This window comes from Halichoerus grypus, chromosome 11 (assembly GCF_964656455.1).
Source record: "Halichoerus grypus chromosome 11, mHalGry1.hap1.1, whole genome shotgun sequence".
Lineage (NCBI taxonomy): Eukaryota > Metazoa > Chordata > Mammalia > Carnivora > Phocidae > Halichoerus > Halichoerus grypus.
In genome coordinates this window covers 25788026-25806277 of record NC_135722.1, presented here as the reverse complement: position 1 = coordinate 25806277, position 18252 = coordinate 25788026, and the positions used below count along the sequence as shown (strand labels likewise).

The 18252-nt window shown below is 46.8% G+C and overlaps 1 protein-coding gene and 1 long non-coding RNA gene across 6 annotated transcripts in view; one reads left to right on the top strand and one right to left on the bottom strand.

Moving 5' to 3' along the window:
• KIAA1549L (KIAA1549 like) overlaps window positions 1-18252 on the top strand; it is a 263990-nt gene that overhangs the window by 210486 nt on the left and 35252 nt on the right. For all 5 annotated transcript variants that reach the window (XM_036107246.2, XM_036107240.2, XM_036107221.2 and 2 more), the window contains one exon: window positions 5532-5661. In XM_036107246.2, the coding sequence (XP_035963139.2) occupies window positions 5532-5661 (130 nt within the window). The remainder of the gene's footprint in view (window positions 1-5531; window positions 5662-18252) is intronic.
• On the bottom strand, window positions 663-5488 carry LOC144379513 (uncharacterized). Its single transcript, XR_013442675.1, has 5 exons — window positions 5270-5488; window positions 4809-5030; window positions 3719-3959; window positions 1410-1543; window positions 663-1135 (listed from the first exon to the last, which is right to left on the bottom strand). It is a non-coding gene; the product is annotated as an uncharacterized LOC144379513 (long non-coding RNA).

The following is an 18252-nucleotide window of genomic DNA, read 5'->3' as shown; positions in this document are numbered from 1 at the left end:
TCAGGCCCAGCGGTTTGAATTGGTATCATCCCCAAACTTTTTTTTTTTTAAGATTTATTTTTTTATTTGAGAGAGAGAGAGTGAGCAGGGGGAGGGGCAGAGGGAGAGAGAGAATCTCAGGCAGACTCCCCACTGAGCACGGAGGCTTCACACAGGGGGCTTCACACAGGGCTCAATCCCACAATCCTGAGACCATGACCTGAGCTGAAATCCAGAGTCGGACACTTAACCAATTGAGCCCCCAGGCACCCCGGCATTATCCCAAGCTTTGTTCCTAACTAAGCAGAGAGTGACCTCACCTACTGGGTAAAGGGGAAGAGGTTAGCAAAGCTAAACATGACCATCTTTCTTCGTTCCACCCTACCCTAAAGCACCTCCTTGGAAGCACTTTCATGGTTTGAGACCATCCCTTTCAAATATACATTCTCCTTGGCAACAGCCCCTTGGCTTTGGGCATGCCAGCTCTCTGATCCACCCCGTACATCGTATTGGCAGAGGCACCCTTCGCAAATGGGGTGAGACAAGACAGCTCCTGGCCTGAGCGGCCATTGGACAGGCTTGGATGGAAGCCACAAAATCAAGCTGGGAGGTGGGGCTCAATTTAATTAATGGAATTGACATAATTTATTTTTAATAAAGAGGGAATTCTAAACCAGTGCCTCATTTACGATGCTTCTAATTAGATTCAATCAGTATGATAAGCTAATGCTACAAAAATCACACTTTGACAGGGCTCAGAATACATGTGTTGCCATGTTGGTAATGGTAAAAGAAGAAGGGTATGGATTTTATAGGAAGGCTGGAGGCTTCTTTAGCTTTTATGCCACACGTGGGGATTTTGTAGTTCAGCAGTCTTTTATAGACCAGGGCAGGGGGTTGTTTTTCCCGGGTTTCCTGCTGCCACTTGGAAACTGAATCAAAGATCATGTGCAAATAAGAGGAACTTAGCTTGGACGTTACCTGGGAAATATATAAAAAATTGCGGTTGAAGCTTTTTATAAGGAGAATGGACACAACTTTTTTTTTCCCCCATAGAGATGCATCCCCACTGCCCAGCAAAAGTTCAGGCCGGATCCTCAAGGCCCTTTGCTGGCCTGCTGATGTTCCGAGTGTGTAGTCCATTCTCCATGAATGTCTGTGGAAGAAATGATTGAATAACTCAAAAAATAATGTTAAATTTTTTTCAGCCAGTGAAGGGAAAAATATGGAAGACCACAAATTGGGTGAGGTGGGGATAGGAATGGAGATGAGTTCAGCAAGGGATGGGGCTGGGAAGGGAAGGATTCACAGAGAAAAAGAGAATGATGGTGACTTGGTAAGCTCTGAGGTGTCATTCTTGTCACACTCTGCCGTTGACTCCAGGGGCTGCCGCCAAGTGTGTGGTGTCCGTTCTCACACGTTGGAGTTACCTGTTGATTGCTCCTCACAGTTCAGCTCTGTGGATGTTCTGCTCTCAGTGACCTTGCCACGGCGAGGCACGTGTGAGGGGGACTCATGCTCCAGTCCAGGGACAGCATCAGTAACCAGGATTTTACCCTGAGACCTAAATTAGATCAATCAAAGACCCCGTTTAGGTTCCAAATGTTGACTCATCCCCACATCTTTTGAAAGAGTCTTCACAGCTTTTTCTTTAAAGTCAGAAGAACACTCCCATTTTTATGTTATAAACTCTTACCCAGAGGCACAAAGGACGTCGTCATGTAACTGACAAAGGTGCTGGCAGAGCCCCCTCCCTACAGAGTCCCTTGGCTCCCACTGCCCCGTGCATCCCGCATCCAGCAGCATCCTACTTCCTGCAGGCATCTATGACTGCGATCCGAGGGCTTTTTCCCGGCAGCCCCCACCGGAAATGCAGCGTAGTTAATGTGCTCCCGAGCAGCTTCAGTCAATGGCAGATGGGAGCTGATGGGTAAACACCCTGGCGGGAGAACTCTGAGGTGTAAGCTACGCTGTCGTAATAACCACATTTTCTAGCTTCTGTGTTTGAGGCTTTGACATCTGGGGCCTGGCCGACTCTGGAGAAACTGCCCCTCCCAGGGCCATCTAGCCATTTCTGAGACAGTACAGGGCTCGCCTGCAAGTGCACCTTTTATGTGGGAACCAAACAAGCCGGAGCCAATGCCCTAACCTTCTCCTTCACCTAGGGCTCTCCCACTCTGGGTTCCAATCCCCCTGCCCTAATCACCTGCAGGCTGGGTACGACACAACTAGCAACAGCTCCTCTGCCCCAGAGACGGCTGGAATGATTCCAGCAATCCACGCCAAAGCCTGTTTACCCTGTCTTGCCTGTTCCTTCCCCAAGAAACCACAAGAGAGCCTCTTGCCCACATTTTCCCCTCACTGCTACTGCCTTGTGATTGACCCTGGTGCTTCCCCATGGGGCGCCCCGTGGCAGGCCCCTTCCCCTTGGAATGGTGAGTACAACAAGCTTTCTTTTCCATGGCAGCGGCCTCCTGATCTATTGGTCTTGGCCACACCTAAATAAAGTAAAACCTACATTTTAATGCAACTATTCCCCATACTTGTCCAGTAAGTTTGAGCCCCAGTTGCCCAAAGTACTATCTCATACTCTCTATTGGCCTCCTTCCCTTCTCTCTCTCATTTTTCCGCTTCCCAAGTTGTGCTTCCTGGAACCTTTTCCCAGGTAAACTAGTTGTACTCAAATCGTCACAGAGCCTGCTTCCAGGGGAACCCAACCTAAGGCAGTAACTCATAAAGATGGAGTTACTTTGATGGAAGCAGAGCTGCTCCTCCTCAGTGGCTACATTTCATCTTTATGGAAACCTAGGTTTCCGTAGAACACAGTTTGGGAACTACTTTCTTAAACTATCCTGGGATTAAAAAGCCCCTAAAAGTGCAAATAAAATTTATTGCTATCCACCCAGCAATGTTTTCAGAGGTTAAAAAAAAAAAAGTTTCAAGTTTGCAAGTTTCAAAATTTATTAACTTTTAAAGAATATAGCAAAACGCCACAAGAAATGAATATACCTAAGGGAACTCTATTTGATTAAAATAAGTAATTTCTCTACCCAAGAGCCTAATTTATTTCTAAGTAGTTGCTTACACACCAGGCACACATGAGTGGTCTGGTCCATTGAGATCCATGTTAAATAGCAGCCTTTAAGCTGGCTTTCATAATGGAACATTGTCTTCAATGTAAAAGGAGACTGGAGTGCACCCCAATGTCTAAGTTCTCACCCACGTTCATGGTTCTTGAAAGGGCTCACACAGTCCTGCTATTGTATTTCTAATACTTCCAAAATAGCCTACTTAAATGTCAATTGCTGATCCTAGTGTTTACTCCCCCACCACCCTTATTAGTAAATCTTTTCTAAATGGGTTAATTGGCAATCTCAGGACAGTTGTGAAGTCTGCTTTTTCAAAGAGTGATCTGTAATTAGGTCAAGGATGAGAATTCTTTGGGGGGGGTGGTCTTCCTTAAAGTATGAATCACTCTGTTTCACAAGGTTATGCTCCATTCCTAAAGGAAGCTTTTAATTGCAGATAACTATAGGGCACAGTTTATAATATTAGGTTTAAGCTCCTATATTCGTCAGGATTCTTTGGGTTGAAACTGATGGCAATCCAGAACAAACTGGTTAAATAAAAAGAGAATTTGTCATTGAACATGAAAGGGCAAGGCTTCAGGCATGAGTAGATCCAAGGGTTCTTACAGTATCCCCCTTATCACTCTGCTTGTTCCTCTTCAGACTCTTACCTCATAGTGGCAAACTGGTTGCCAACAACTCCCCGCCTATATCCTATCTTCTCAGAAACGTCAAGGCCAAGAGGATGCCTCTTTTCTGGTTGCTCTAGCAAACGCCCTAAGACTCAGTCTCGTTGGGTCCAACTCATGTGCCCATCCTCTGACCAATCATTGTGGCCATGGGGATGTGATGCTTGATTCTCTAGGCCAACTCCTGCAGGAAGGGTAGCCTCCAAAGAACATCAGAGTGCTCCTACCAAAAGAAGGTCATCATGGGTATCAGGCAAGCAGAGATCACAGAGGTTCTCTAAACAGGCGTAAGCTCCTCATGTTGAGGGGGTAGGTCTAATAGTGTCTATTTTATTCCCCAGGCTAATTGCAAGGGTAGTGTTTTGCCTTGGGAGTTCTAATGTTTGTTCTAAGCTAACAGCGTGTGACTGTCATGCTATGACTAACCATGTGTGTGATCATGAAAAGGTGTGTATATGTCTACCTGCCAGGTTTCTGGCTTCCCACATAGTCACTGGGAATAAATAATGTAACCTCTTCACCTTCAACCCATGAATGAGTAGAATCTTAGGATGGAGACATAAAACAGGTGGTGTTTGGGGGAATCCTCTGAAGACAGATGCTCTGAAATGCCAGTTGTTCACAGAGAAACGTACTATTGGCCGGGAGGGCAGTAGCCACCTTTGTCATGCTGCAGTACCATGTGAAACCACCCATCCCCATTGGGCCTCACTCCCCACTTGTAAGAGTTGCCTCGTGTGGAAGCAGAAAAGCGCAGCCACAGCCCTCACTAAGTTCCTGTTTCTTTCTTCCTCCTCAAAAAGATTCTTCTAATGGCAAGTGTAAACAGTGGTGACAAAGGTATGTCTTTCCCAAGGGAGCGGAGTGGAGCCTCTCAACGTGCTACTCCCTGGGCTTGGAATGTTCTATGTAAGAATTGACATGTGACTGGCTCTCTTTGGGTCTCAGCTGAACTGTCCCCTCTCTAGAGAGGCCTTCCCTAACCATCCTATCTGAAACTGTCCCCATTTTAGCCATCCTCTGTCACATCTTATTTTTCGTAATAGCATGCATCATCCTCTGAAATAATCACATGAATTGTCTGTCTCCCTCATTAGAGTGGAAGCTCCAGGAGAGCAGGGCCATGTCTGTCTGGTTCACTGTGGATCCTTATCATCTTCCACAGAGCCTGGCACCTGGTAGGCACTCAGTAAATATTAGATGGATGGATGGATGGATGGATGGTTGGATGGGTGGGTAGCTGAGCTCCACACTGCCTCTTGGTTCATGGCTCCTTAGCCCAGAAAGAAATCCCCTGTGGGGAAGATAGAAAAGAAAATCTATCAACAGCCACAGTATTAAGTGGCCCATTAGCCGCAGGGTTTATTAACATGTCATAGAACCCTGCGTGTGAAATCAGAAAGATTAAAAGGAACAACAGGCTGCTGAGTCAACAGTCAACAAAAGCAAGTTTAGAGGTCAAGGGAGAGCCCCTGACCTTGCCGGCGGCAGAATTTCACATGAAGTTGTAGCGTTGCAATTGATTATCGTTACCTGGTTTCCATAAGAAGAGTATTGACAATTAAGCCAAATGGTTACAGCATCTGGGAAAACAAAACAAAACAACAACAACAACAAAACAAACTTTGATTCCACCATTCCTCTGGCCTCTGATGGCCAGAGAACAAATCACATGAATACTGAGATCTGCAAGGCAAATCCAAACCCTTCATTGGTTGCCTGTAGTTTGGATCAGTGGAGAATTCCATCTGTCAGGGCATTTGCTGCATCATAACAGTTGTTGAATTTTCTTCAGGCAACAGATGAAGAACTCTGTCTACCGAAGCCGGCAGTCTCTGAACAGCCCAAGTCCGGGGGAAACAGAGATGGACCTTCTGGTGACTCGGGAGCGACCCCGGCGTGGGATCCGCAACAGCGGATATGATGTAAGTCTCTGAGGGGCTAAGGTGAATACAGGCTTTGCTTTCTCCTGAAAACAAAGGTGAGAGAGCATCCCATAATGTTTCACTTTACTGTGTATTTGTGGAATTTAAAAGTGCACTAAAATATTTTCTATTTTATGATTCCTTGTTACCTATTTTGCAGAGTAAGATGACTTGGAATGTGTCAGAGTAACAAATTCTTGCTAAAAGGGTTTTGATTTCTAAATCCAACCATTTTATGAACAGTACAGTATTGATGTTAAGTCAACAGCTATTCAAAATGTCCTTAATTTTTTTTCCCTCTGTCCTTAAAACTCAGTAGGAACCACGGCTGTGGGTTAGAATTCATTTGAACACAGGCTTCTTTTAATCCATAACAGTATTGAGAAGTTGGATTTGTTCCTGATTTCATAACTCCTCAATATGCCATGGAAACAATCAGATGTCCAACAGAGCGATTTGGTGATTTCATATGATGAAAACCATGCTTATGTGCAGTCATGTTGCCAAATGGCAGAAATGGTTCTCATCCCATCAAACTTCCCCAGATGAGGAGCTACAAAGTGGTGTCTCGAATTCACTGGCTCGCATCCTGTTCACGTAGCTGCCTCCCCGAGCTCATGCAAACGCTACTCTGAGGAGGTGTTCCATCATGCTTCACCCTGCCCCAGAATTTCAGATGGCCTTAAATCTACTCAGATTTTATGAAAAAGGTTTCTTTCCCATTCTCTTCAAACATTTCTCTAGTTAGAAATAAAATTTTTTTGTATCAAGAATTATTCAAAAATGTCTGGATAAAGTTTTGTTGTAATCTCTGAGGTTGTAATTTGAAAATGACACTCAATTTCTTAAATATACCATGCTAATTTGAGGCAAGAAGGTTTTTTTACCCCCTCAGGATTGGTCATTGTTTGCCACAAAAGCTTAAAGTGGGATTTTAATTGTTCCTTTAAAAACAGAGATATTTTACCTAATTTGAATTTCTAGTTACCTTACACTTAAACTTGATGTTTGTGTTGGTCATGATTACCTTATCTTTTATTTCTGTTTCCCTTTTTCATATAAAACAAATTGATAGTTTAGTTTTATAAAATTCTAGATGCTTTGGGTGAATCTTTTTTCCCTCCAGGTGAAATTACTCAACATTAATTGTTCTCTTCATAAAAGTATCTTTTATACTAAACCCGGTCAGCAATTTGATAATTAGCCTGTAGTTAAAAATCAGATATTTGAATTTTCCAGTTAATCTCTCCTTACCAACAGTGAATATTCTTCCTAAGTGCCTAGTTTGGGGGACTTCTTTTGCTCCGACATACCTAAGGTATATGATAGGATTCTTAATGTATTTCAAGATTGGAATTAATGGGTCTCTTGTGAGATTCTAGGCACAGACATCTTTACAGTTTGAGGAAATAAGACAGTTTCCCTATTAGTCTTGAAAAGAGAACAGTGCAGTTTTTTTTTTTTTAACCATAGACTATGCCATGACTTGCAGTAGTGACTTAATACTTTTAGAATGCCTTGTTAGTACATTACTTACGGCAACAGAAGGACAGAGATGATTTTTAAAAGGGGGTTGCTCACCCCTCACAAACATGTATAAATATTCCAGCTATAGATTGCTTTAAGGGAAGCCCACTGCATTCCAATAGATTTTTCTTAAATATACATGTCTTGAGAATTGCATGTGGTCTCAAAAACATAAGCAAAGATAAGCTTCCTTAAGACAAAATGATCATCTAGGGACCAGTTTTAAAAATGGTTAATGACTGTTGTCTGTAAGAATGCAGTTGCTTCCTGTTTCTTATTCCCGTGCCTTTTGTGCTGATCATATAAAAAGTAGCTATCATTTACCAACTGCACAGGATAGACCGGCCTCTATTATAGTCTTTTTATGTGAATTATCTAATGGAATTTGCACAGTCACCAGTCAGGTAGGTACCCTCCTTACACCCATTGTGCAGATGAGGAAACCCGAGGCACAGAGCAGTTACATCATTTGTCTACCCAACTCCAGAGCCTCCCCTCTTAACCACAATGCAGTAGGGCTTCCATAAAAACTCATCACTCTGTATATTTGTCTTCACATGATTGTATGTCCTATACTTCTGATCTCAGGAAGAGGCTGGATGGCAGGTGTCACAAGAATGCTTGCACAGACAACTCAAGCCAAAAATGGACCTGCAGATAAAGGAGGAAAAGACGGGAGTCATGGCTTTAAACAATGCATTTGTTTTCTGAACTCCTGATTTTCCAAAAATGCTAGGGCACCTCTGACAAAAGACTCCATTAGCCCAGCAGTGAACAGGTCAGTCAGTTGGAAGCATGTCATTCTTCCTACTGGGTCTGGAGATCTTGAAGCCAGGCCCAGATTTCTAGTCATTTCTGCCAGATTAGGGAGCATCAGGGGGGACCTGCTCCTTGACAGGTAGAAACAGAAGCACTGGGAGACTGATTTAATTTCTCCAAAGCTGACCGCGTTAGAATCCCTACAGGAAAGGCGGCATATAAAAATAAATGAGTAAATAAATAAAGAAGCACACACACACACACACACACACACACACACAAAACACACAGGCAAATCTTAGCCCCAGGACTGAGGGCAGCCTGGATTGTTTGAAAATGTTTGCATAGAGCAGGATGTGTTGGGACCTGCCCAGGAGAGACTCTCAGCTCCAAGGGGTGTGGGAATCACTGTGTTTTGCAGCAACAATTCTTAACCTCTTAGTCCCCCTAACAGCTAAGGGATGCAGCACACTCCTGGCGGTTTCTGTGGCTCACCTGGCTAGTAATTTTCTAGAAGGCGGCACCCTTTAGATGAAGGCATGATTTTAGAAAGATGGCCAGACCAGATCTTTAAACTAACTTTGGCATTGAAATGAATTCCTCCCAGTGCATGAAGCAGGTAAAGATAATGTCAGACTGATATTTAAAATAAAAAATACCTCTATTTCAAAGTATTTTTTAAAATGTTATTTTCTGAATAAAAGTCATATAGAAAATAATGAAGTGGTGAGGGGGGGAAAGAAAATGCCCCGCATGTGAATTCTCAGGCAGAATAAAGATCCAAGTGATTTTCCCTCTATCAGGCAAATTAGTAATCCCTTTATGTCGTTGAGGAATCAGCCTTTGCTTCCAGAGGACAAGGAATAATCAAATCATTCGCCAGAAATACTAATGCACCTCCTCAACCTCCATTTGTGGTTGGAATTTTAAAATGTGACAGGAATGGGGTCAGCTAAGCGCCTTGGCTCTGAGGGAGACTCAAACGGAATGTTTGAATTATACCTTTGAAAATGAACGCTCCCCTCTAGAAGTGGAGACCTCCACAGGCTCCTTCCCTTAGGTTTCCCTCCAGCACCTTGTCAAAGCTCCACACCTTGGGGTGCTCACAGAGCCTTCACCGGAAACCCTGAAATGTGGCCGGAGGGTTTGAAAACGTTGAGAAGGATGATTGATCCCTTGATGCCTCTCCGAAGAGGGGACACTGAAGGTTCCACTGTAGTGACCACAATCACCAGTCACCCCAGAGGTGTTCTTCAGGGAAACGTTTGGCAATGTTAGTGGAAAACCAGATGGTTTCGCAATTGAGAAGTAGACATAAACCTACAAAAAGGGATACTATGTCAGGCAAGATTCTGCTGCAGAAAACAGAAAACCTCAAGCCTCTTGAACAGACCAAACATGACTGAGGAGTTAGGTGCTCACCAAATCACCAGAGGGCTGGCAGAATGTTCTGGGAGAGGCTGAGAACAAAACCACAGGGCTGGCCCTGACCAGGGTGGGGGACTGCCTCTAACCCGAGCAGGACGGCGGGAAAGGAGGGGGCTGCCCGGGAGCTCCCAGGGAGCAGACGGACTGTACTCAGTCTGTCATGCACACCAGGGCCTTCACCGCCAGAAGCCCAGGCTCGGGCACAGCCCCCGCCTCACAGAGGGCCACGAGTGAGCGTTGGCCCGTCAGCCTCGGCACTGCAGGAGTGCACGCTGCCAGGAGGTTGCCGAGTGCCCGCCCACCGTCCCCACCACAGGTGCAAGAGAGATGAGAGGAGAATGACCAGGCAGAGCAATATTTGGGAAGCCGTGGGGAGAGCTAGAGGAGGCAAGGATGGCTATGAGGAAGATGAAAGCATCGCCTGGAGCTCGGTCCCCAGCCACCCACTGAAGGCCTGGGTGCACCGTGTGGTGTGTGACTGGGCATCATTTGCTGGCCTCCCTCGGCGCACAAGGCAGCCAGCTCCCTCTGTCCCAGGTGAACAGCGGTTACTAGAAGGGAAGGAGGCTAGAGAATCAGAGCGGTTGTTTGATGGGTTCCATCGCAGAGGAAGGCAATATGATCTGGAAAGCCCTGGCAGCCTGTGGTGGCTTTAGCAAGTCTGGGGCCTTCTACGTAAATATTATTAGCAGAAGTCTCTCCTCCTCACTCCCCACCCCTGCCCCAGCATCTTATGGCTTTGGCCTGATAGTAGAGACTCTCATCAGGAAAGGGCAAGGCTGCCCTAGCACTGCATGATGTGCCCAGTTAAGGGTAGAACCAGCTCTTGGTTTCTTTGGGAGGCAAGTGGTTGGATTTGAGGACTTGGTCCTTCACCGCAAAGGCAACCTGCTTGTTGCCCTCTGAACTTGGTGCTCTTATGTTGACCCTGCCCTCACCACCTTCACCCCCTTAGCATCCCACCCAGAACTGTCTCACATGGGTGCTCCCTGCTCAGCCTTTAATCTTTTCCTCTTGCCTCTGCCAGCTAGCTTAAGTGATTAGTAAGCCTGGCTTGCTATGTCATCTCAAGTTAATGTAGGGGCTTTTAATCCTAAGGAAATAACTAATACTAAGAAGTCAGACTCCCTGGTTGAGCCCAAGGCAAAGAGGTGGAGGGGTTTGGTGGTGAAGGGGGCCTTGTGGTGTAGGCCACATCTCCCCAGGCTGTGGCTGTCCAGATTCTTGCTAACCCCACAGAGATGGATGCCACTTGGCAAGGGGGGCAGGAGGTGGATTCTGGTTGGCAAGTTTGAGAGGGAGTGGGCCAGGTTTCAGGATGGCCTTGTGACCTCACTGGAGCCAGGCCTCCCCTGCAGGCCCAGGACTTCCCTCCCATGCAGGCCGTTTCCCACTGGGCAGGAACCAAACAGCTTCCTCTCTGTTGTAAGCACGCAAGTGCCATCTGCCTGCTCATGTTCTCTGATTCCTGTGCTCTGGGCACCGCCTGCTTCTCGTGGTGCCCGCTTACCCAAATCGCTTCTCCCGGACTCTTGCAGGCCAGGGTCCCCTGTGTGCTGCTCAGGGTAGGGACGCCTGTAGGGGAGGGAAGGAAGCAGCAGTAGGCAGGTAAAAGTTGGGCTATGGTGCAGATACTACGAGGCCTCGGCTAAGCTCACATGGCCCTGCAGAGCTGCTCCCAGCGTGTGCGAAGCGTCTGGGCTTTTGTGCTCTAGTGCAGACCATCACTGGGCGTCCTTGGGCAAGGCAGCTCTCTTTAGCCAAGGACAATGGCTACTGAGAGGATTGGCATTGCCAATTCCCACCGATGCCCAGGGAAAGCAAACGCAATTCCCAGCTGACCGCTGAGGGCCGGCCCCTGGCAGTGTGCCCAGCAACTGGAGGGAAAGTCCTGTGGTCCTGAGCAGTGCACGCCACACTAGCTCCTCCCAGCCCTGTGTGCTCCCAGCCCACCTGTGCCCCCAAACCCCTGCAGGAGCCGGGGGCCAGCGGACTGACGAGAATTCCTTGGGAACTGCCATCCCTTTCATTTCTTCTAGCCAGCATTCACTGAGTGCTGGAGCCATTTAGCGTATGTGAATTCAGCAACATGGGCCCTGAAAGACAAAGTGAAAAATTTGAATGTCGCCCCAAAATTAGCTTTTGCATATGTTCTATTCATATCGTACATTAGAGATGATCTACTGCTTTTCACGTACTACTCCGTAAGATTGTATACACAGGCCATGTATGCTGTGCCACAGGGTTAATTTAAGGCCTTTCAAAGTTTTACGTTCTCTGATTTTTTTTTTGGTAACTTTCTCTGATTTCTACTTCCTTTGGTGGCGTTAGCATGTAAGCCCCACAGGTGATTTCCCCCGTATTACCTGTGCAGGGCACTCTGGAGAAGAGAAAGATGGATTCACCCGAGCGCTTTTACGCACGAGTAGAGGAGACTGGTGGAAACACATGCAGCCGCTGGGGCAGTGAACTTGGACGGGAGGCCACAGACGCTGGTGATCCAGTCCTCAGTCCTCACCACTCAGGAAGCCGCCAAACAGCGGCCAGAGGAGTCCTTCTAAAACACATAGCCTTGTGGCAAATCCGTTGGTAGCTCCCCACAGCTCTCGGGTTAAGATTAAACCCTCAGCTCCCAGCTCAGGACACATCTGCGTCGGCTGGCCCGGGCACGCCCTTCTAGCGGATGCTTGCCGTGCCCTCACCCACCCTTGGCTCGGGCCCCACACGCCCTTCCCATGTTTGTCATGTGGACTCAATCTCCGTGTCTTTGCCTGTGTTCATCCCTCTGCTCAAGACATCCCTTCGCACCTACTTCATGCAGCCACCGTTTCTCAGTCTCAGCACTGTTGGTTTGGGGGCTAGATAATTCTTTGTGTGGCGGGGGAAGAGGGGGCTGTCCTGTGCGTTGTAGGATGTTTAACAGCATCCCTGGCCTCTCCCACCGGCTACCGTAGCAGCTCCAAAGTTGTGACAACATGTTTCCAGACGTTACCCTGGGGGCAAGCCCGCTCTGGGTTGAGGACCGGTGATCCAGACAATGCTTGCAGAGCTCAGTCTAAACATTTTCTCCCCCAGAATCTTTTCCTTGACCCCATATCTGTGGGGCTGACTTAGGCACCTGTCCTTGGTGCACCAGTAGCACGTGGGACTCACTCCCATCAAAGCCCTTACTCCCGGGCTTCCATCTGTAGATTTACTTGTGTTGTTTTCCCCGTTTGACTCCTCAAGGACAGGAATCATGTTTTATTCATCCTGGAAACCTCAGCACTCGGAATAGGAACCGGCGCATAGTAAATTCTGTGTCTCTATTTGTTGAGCAAATGAGCAAACAAGTGTGTCAGCCAGAAGAGGTGACTCTATAGCTGAGACTTGAACATATAGGGCGGATTTATAACCCCGAGCCATATAAACATATGATTTGGCTGCTTATCAAATCAGTGTAGGCAAATGTATGTTACTGTTTGAAGTTCCGTCTAAATAGTGGTTATTGGTTGGGACGTTTGGGCTAACATAACAGAAAACCCAACCCGAATGAAATGATCTTAAATCATGAAGGGAAGGTATTGGGTACAATAAATCCAGGCATGGTCTGACTGGGGCTCCAGTTCAATCCCCTCTGCATTGTGCGGCGCCGTCCTTAGGCATCGGCTTCATCCGCTCTACTGGGAAGTGGCTGCAGGAGCCTGGGCCCCACATCTACATACTACATGGACCAATGAAAGAGAGAATTTCTCCTTTCCAGCCATGAAACAAAGTTTATGGGTTTTGCTCTAACTGAGCCTCCGAAGGTCAAGTACCCACCCCGTGTATCCATCACTGCAGCAGTGGGGGTGGGAGGCTTACACTGGTGGGTTTAACCCAGTCAGACCTTACCGAGGGAGCTGGGGCAGGAGTGGATGCGGGCCGAGGCCATTACAGTATCCGCTACCCCGGGAACACTGGTGGTTGGGCCTCTTAAGGAGCAACACCAGTGTAACCCTCCATGTCGCTCGTTCCACCAGTCACCTGTCATCTTTAGCTGGCCCTCCATAAAGGGAGAGTTGAGTGCGGTGAAGAGCCAGTGACCACTCTTCCTTGTGGGCTCGGGAAGGCCCGGCTACAGTGAGAGGTTGTGTTTTAGGGGCAGATAGAGGGAGAACGAGGGATTTTGTGAGTCTGGCTGGCTTTTTCTTTTTTTAAAAGATTTTATTTATTTGACAGAGACACAGCGAAGAGAGAGAACACAAGCAGGGGTAGTGGGAGAGGGAGAAGCAGGCTCCCCGCGGAGCAGGGAGCCCGATGCGAGACTCGATCCCAGGACCCTGGGATCATGACCTGAGCCGAAGGCAGGCGCTTAACGACTGAGCCACCCAGGCGCCCCCTGGCTGGCTGGCTGGCTAGCTGGCTTTTTCAAGACCCGAAAGGAGAAAGAGCAGATCTGAGTGGGCGCTGGGGAGGGCCTATTTTGTTACGGAATGGGGTTGGCTCTCAAAACTGACCTTCTGTCCCCTCCCTGCCCACGGCGCCAGCTCAGCTAGGAAGAGGAGAAAAAGCAGGGGATGGCTCCCCCTCAGAAGCGCCCAGTGAAATAGCTTCGCATGAGCCAAAGCCTTCCTTATGTGCTTACTTTCAGGTTGAATCCTTTTTAAAAGATATTTGTAATTAATTGACTGTGGCTCACGCCTCGTTCTCAACGTTAACAAGCAGTGCTGTTTAATGGTCAGGTTCGTGGCCTCTGGAGCTTGGCTGCCCTCAAATTCCAGCTCAGCCACTTCCTAGCAGCGTGAATTTGGTTTACTCCACCTCTCTGTGCTTTAGTTTTCTCATCTAGGAAATGGGGATGCAAAGGGCACATGCCTTATAGGGTTGTTACAAGAATTGAGTGAGTTAATGCGGGTAAAGCACATAGAAAACATCCAGTGACCGTTAGCTGTTTTCACTGTGGCTAACAGATTCCATGAGGGAGAGAGGGATACTATTTTTTGTTTCTTTTCCATCCCAGCACTCTAGACATGTCAAGACTGCTAGGAATTTTGTCACACATTGTGATACTGTGATTTATAATAAGAAATATATATATTTGGTTTTCGTGCACTATTCTTGGCACAGAGCTCCAAAAACCCTCGGAATTTCCTAAGTGATGAGCATATTAAAGTGTCTTTTGTTATGTTAATGAGGTGACTGGGAAAGCACCTAAGGATAGGGGCTGGTAGCACACAGAGCCAACGATGAACATGATTAGGGGGTGGGAACTTTCAGTGAAATTTGCAATTTTGCTAAGACTTTTAAAAATTCCATTTGCATGCCGATTGCAGAAAAGAAGTCACCAAACCATGAATTTGAACCCTCCTACCTGTTCTGAAGGGTACCAGTCTCCCTTAATTGTCAGAGAAGTTCTTGAGAGGTAGGCTCAGGAGGAAGCGGCTGCCTGCACTTGGGCCCTGATAGCCCTGCAAGGGGAAGTGGAAACTCCCTGGACTGTGGTTTCCAAAAGCAGCTTTGTACACATGTCTCTGCATCCTTGGTCAAAGCTGGCATCATATGGAGAGAAGCAGCCCTATTTTGTGTTGCCCAAAGGACCCTGTTTGGTGGAGAGAAAAATGGACATGGAGCCAGATCAAGGCATCATGGCCAGATGGCCCAGAAATGGATCTTGCTGAACCCTCCACTTGGTATCGGGGCCCTTGCTGTGAAGTTGTAGAAATTGTTCAGAATCTGTTCTCCTTGGGGCGCCTGGGTGTCTCAGTCATTAAGCGCCTGCCTTCAGCTCAGGTCACGATCCCAGGGTCCTGGGATCGAGTCCCACATCGGGCTCCTTTCTCCGCGGCAAGCCTGCTTCTCCCTCTCCCACTCCCCTTGCTTGTGTTCCCTCTCTCACTGTGCCTCTCTCTGTCAAAAAATAAATAAAATCTTAAAAAAAAAAAAAAGAGAATCTGTTCTCCTTGCTGAATGGGGAGCTGTGATTAGCACGGAGCTGAAAATCAGGGCCTTGGGCAATTTCTTGTACTCCGTAAGTGGAGAACCCCGGTGAGGCAATGTGATGTTGTACACACTCGTGTGTCCTGGAAAGGATGGCCTTGTAAGACATCTATCCATTCTGGGGCTCATAACTCAAGAAATTCTGGAATAAATGGCCTCAAAGATGTGAAAATGTTGGGGTTCGGAGCGAATGGTCGAGGAAGAATTCTTGAGACATCTTCAGTGCAAGAAGGCTCTTGGGGGGGGCGGTGACTTCTGAGCAGAGACCAGAAATGAGGGAGCTAGCCAGGCTAGCCCTTGGGGGAAAAGCATTTGGGCAGAAGGAACGGCAAGTGGGAGGGCCCAGAGGACAACGCATGCCTAGGGAGCTCAGAGAACATCAAGGAGACCCAAGTAGCAAGATGCCCCTTCTTGGTAAAGGTCTCAGCTTTGACTCCTTCCTTTGTTTCATCCCCACACCTCATCTTTCAGCAAGTCCTGTCAGCTCTCTTCCAAAATATCTCTAGAGCTTGTCCATACCTTCTTTGTCCACCCTAATTCAAGCCCCTGCTGTTTCTCCTTACCTGGATTACTGCAAGAGCCTTCTAACTCACTTTCTGTAAATTCCAATCACATTTCTCCCATGCTTAAAATTCTTCAAGAGCTTCACATTGCCCCTTGAAAGCCCTCCAGCCTTCTTACCATGGCCTTCAAGACTCTATGTGATCTGGCCTGCCATTCTAGCCCCGTCTTCTGATACGTGGGGCTCCAGCCACACGGTTCATGTGTTAGTCAGCTCAGGCTGCCCTAACAAAGTGCCACGGACCTGGTGACTTAAAACAACTGAAATTTATTTTCTCACAGTTCCAGAGGCTGGACATCTAAGATCAAGGTTGGTTCCTCCTGGGGGTTGTGAGGGAAGGATCTGTTCCAGGCTTTTCCCCTTGCATTCTAGATGGCTGTCTTCTCCCTATCTTCATACTGTCTTCCCTCTTCACATGCCTGTGTCGGAATCTCCTCTTCTTATAGGGACACCAGTCATATTGAATTAGGCCCTACTCTAATGGCCTTATTTTAACTTCATTACCCGTGCAAAGACCTTATCTCCAAATACAGTTTCATTCGAAATTACTAGGGTAGGACTTCAACATATGAATTTGAAGGGTTCACAATTCAGCCCATAGCAGCCCACCTTTCTCTTTCTCAAATACTACAAGCTCTTTCCCATCTCGGGACTTTATCATAAGCTTCCCTGTGATCTTCCCATGGCTAACCCCTTCTCCTTCAGGTCTTCAAAATGTCACCTCTTCAGAGAGGCCTTCCCTGACCATCCCCGTAGTACGAGCTATGTTGCCCAAGTCATTTTGTTTTGTTTTATTAAGGCAAAATTTATATAGGGTAAAATGTAGAGGTCTTTAGTATACAGCTGGATGAGCGTTGACACATGTATGTACCCTTATAACCACCAGTCCGATCAAAATATAGGACATTTTTATCACCTTCTGAAGGCACTCCGTCTACACCATGCCCCCCACTGGCAACCACTTTTCTGATATCTACCCTCATACTTTTACCTATTCTTGGACTTCATATAAATGGCATTATTTGGTATGTACTCTTCTGTGTCTTCATATAATGGCATTATTTGGTATGTACTCTTCTGTGTCTTCATATAATGGCATTATTTGGTATGTCTATTCTGTGTCTGACTTCTTTTGCTCAGAATTCACCTGTGTTGGGACGCCTGGGTAGTGCAGTCGGTTAAGCATCCAACTCTTGGTTTCGTCTCAGGTCATGATCTCCGGGTCATGATTTCAGGTTTGTGAGATTGAGCCCCACATCAGACTCCATGTTCAGTGTGGAGTCTGCGTAAGACTCACTCTGCCCCTCCCCTCTGCTCTCTCTCTTTCTCTCTCTCTAAATAAATCTTTAAAAAAAAAAAAGAATTCACCTATGTTGTTGCATGTATCTGTCATTTATTTTTTTTTATCACTGAGTACTATTGTGTTGTATTCTGTTGTATAAATATACCACTATTACCACTATTTGTCTACCATCCTGTTATTGGACATTTGGGTTGTTTCCAGTTTGAAGCTACCAGAAAACACTACTATAAATATTTTCATATTTTATGAACATATATGCTATTGTCTGAATGTTTGCATTCCCCCCCCCAATTTTTTAAAGATTTTTACTTATTTATTTGAGAGAGAGAGCAGAGCAAAAGAGAGAGCACGAGGTGGGGAGAGGCAGAGGGAGAAGGAGAAGCAGGCTCACCACCAAGCAGGGCTATCCCAGGACGTTGGGATCATGACCTGAGCTGAAGGCAGACACTTAACCAACTGAGCCACCCAGGTTCCCCCAACTTTTTTAAAGATTTGCATCCCCCCAAATTTATGTGTTCAAATCCTAACCTCTGATGTGTTGGTATTAGGCGGTGGGGCCCTTGGGAAGTGATGAGGTCAGAAGTGTGGAGCCCTCATGAATGGGATTAGTACCCTTAGATGAGAGACCCCAGAGATCTCCCTGACCCCTTCTTCCACCCCTTCCGAGGTCTGTAACCCAGAAGAGGACCCTCACTCAACCATGTGGCATCCTCAGACTTCCAGCCTCCAGAACTCTGAGAAAGACATTTCTGTTATTTATAAGCTAACCGGTCTGTGGCATTTTGTTCTGGCAAACTGAATGGGCCAGGACAATATGTTTTCATTTATCTTGGATAAATCCGTAGGAGTGGCATCTCTGGGTCATGAGGTGTACGTTCAACTTTCTAAGGAATGACAAATAGGTCTACGAGGTATGTGTGCTATTTGACCCTCCCTCCAACAGTATGCCAGTTCTGATGTCACTCCTCAACCTCACCAACGTTTGCTGTTATTAATCTTCTTAATTTTAGCCATTCCAGTGACTGTAAAATGATATAACCTCCCTAATTACTAC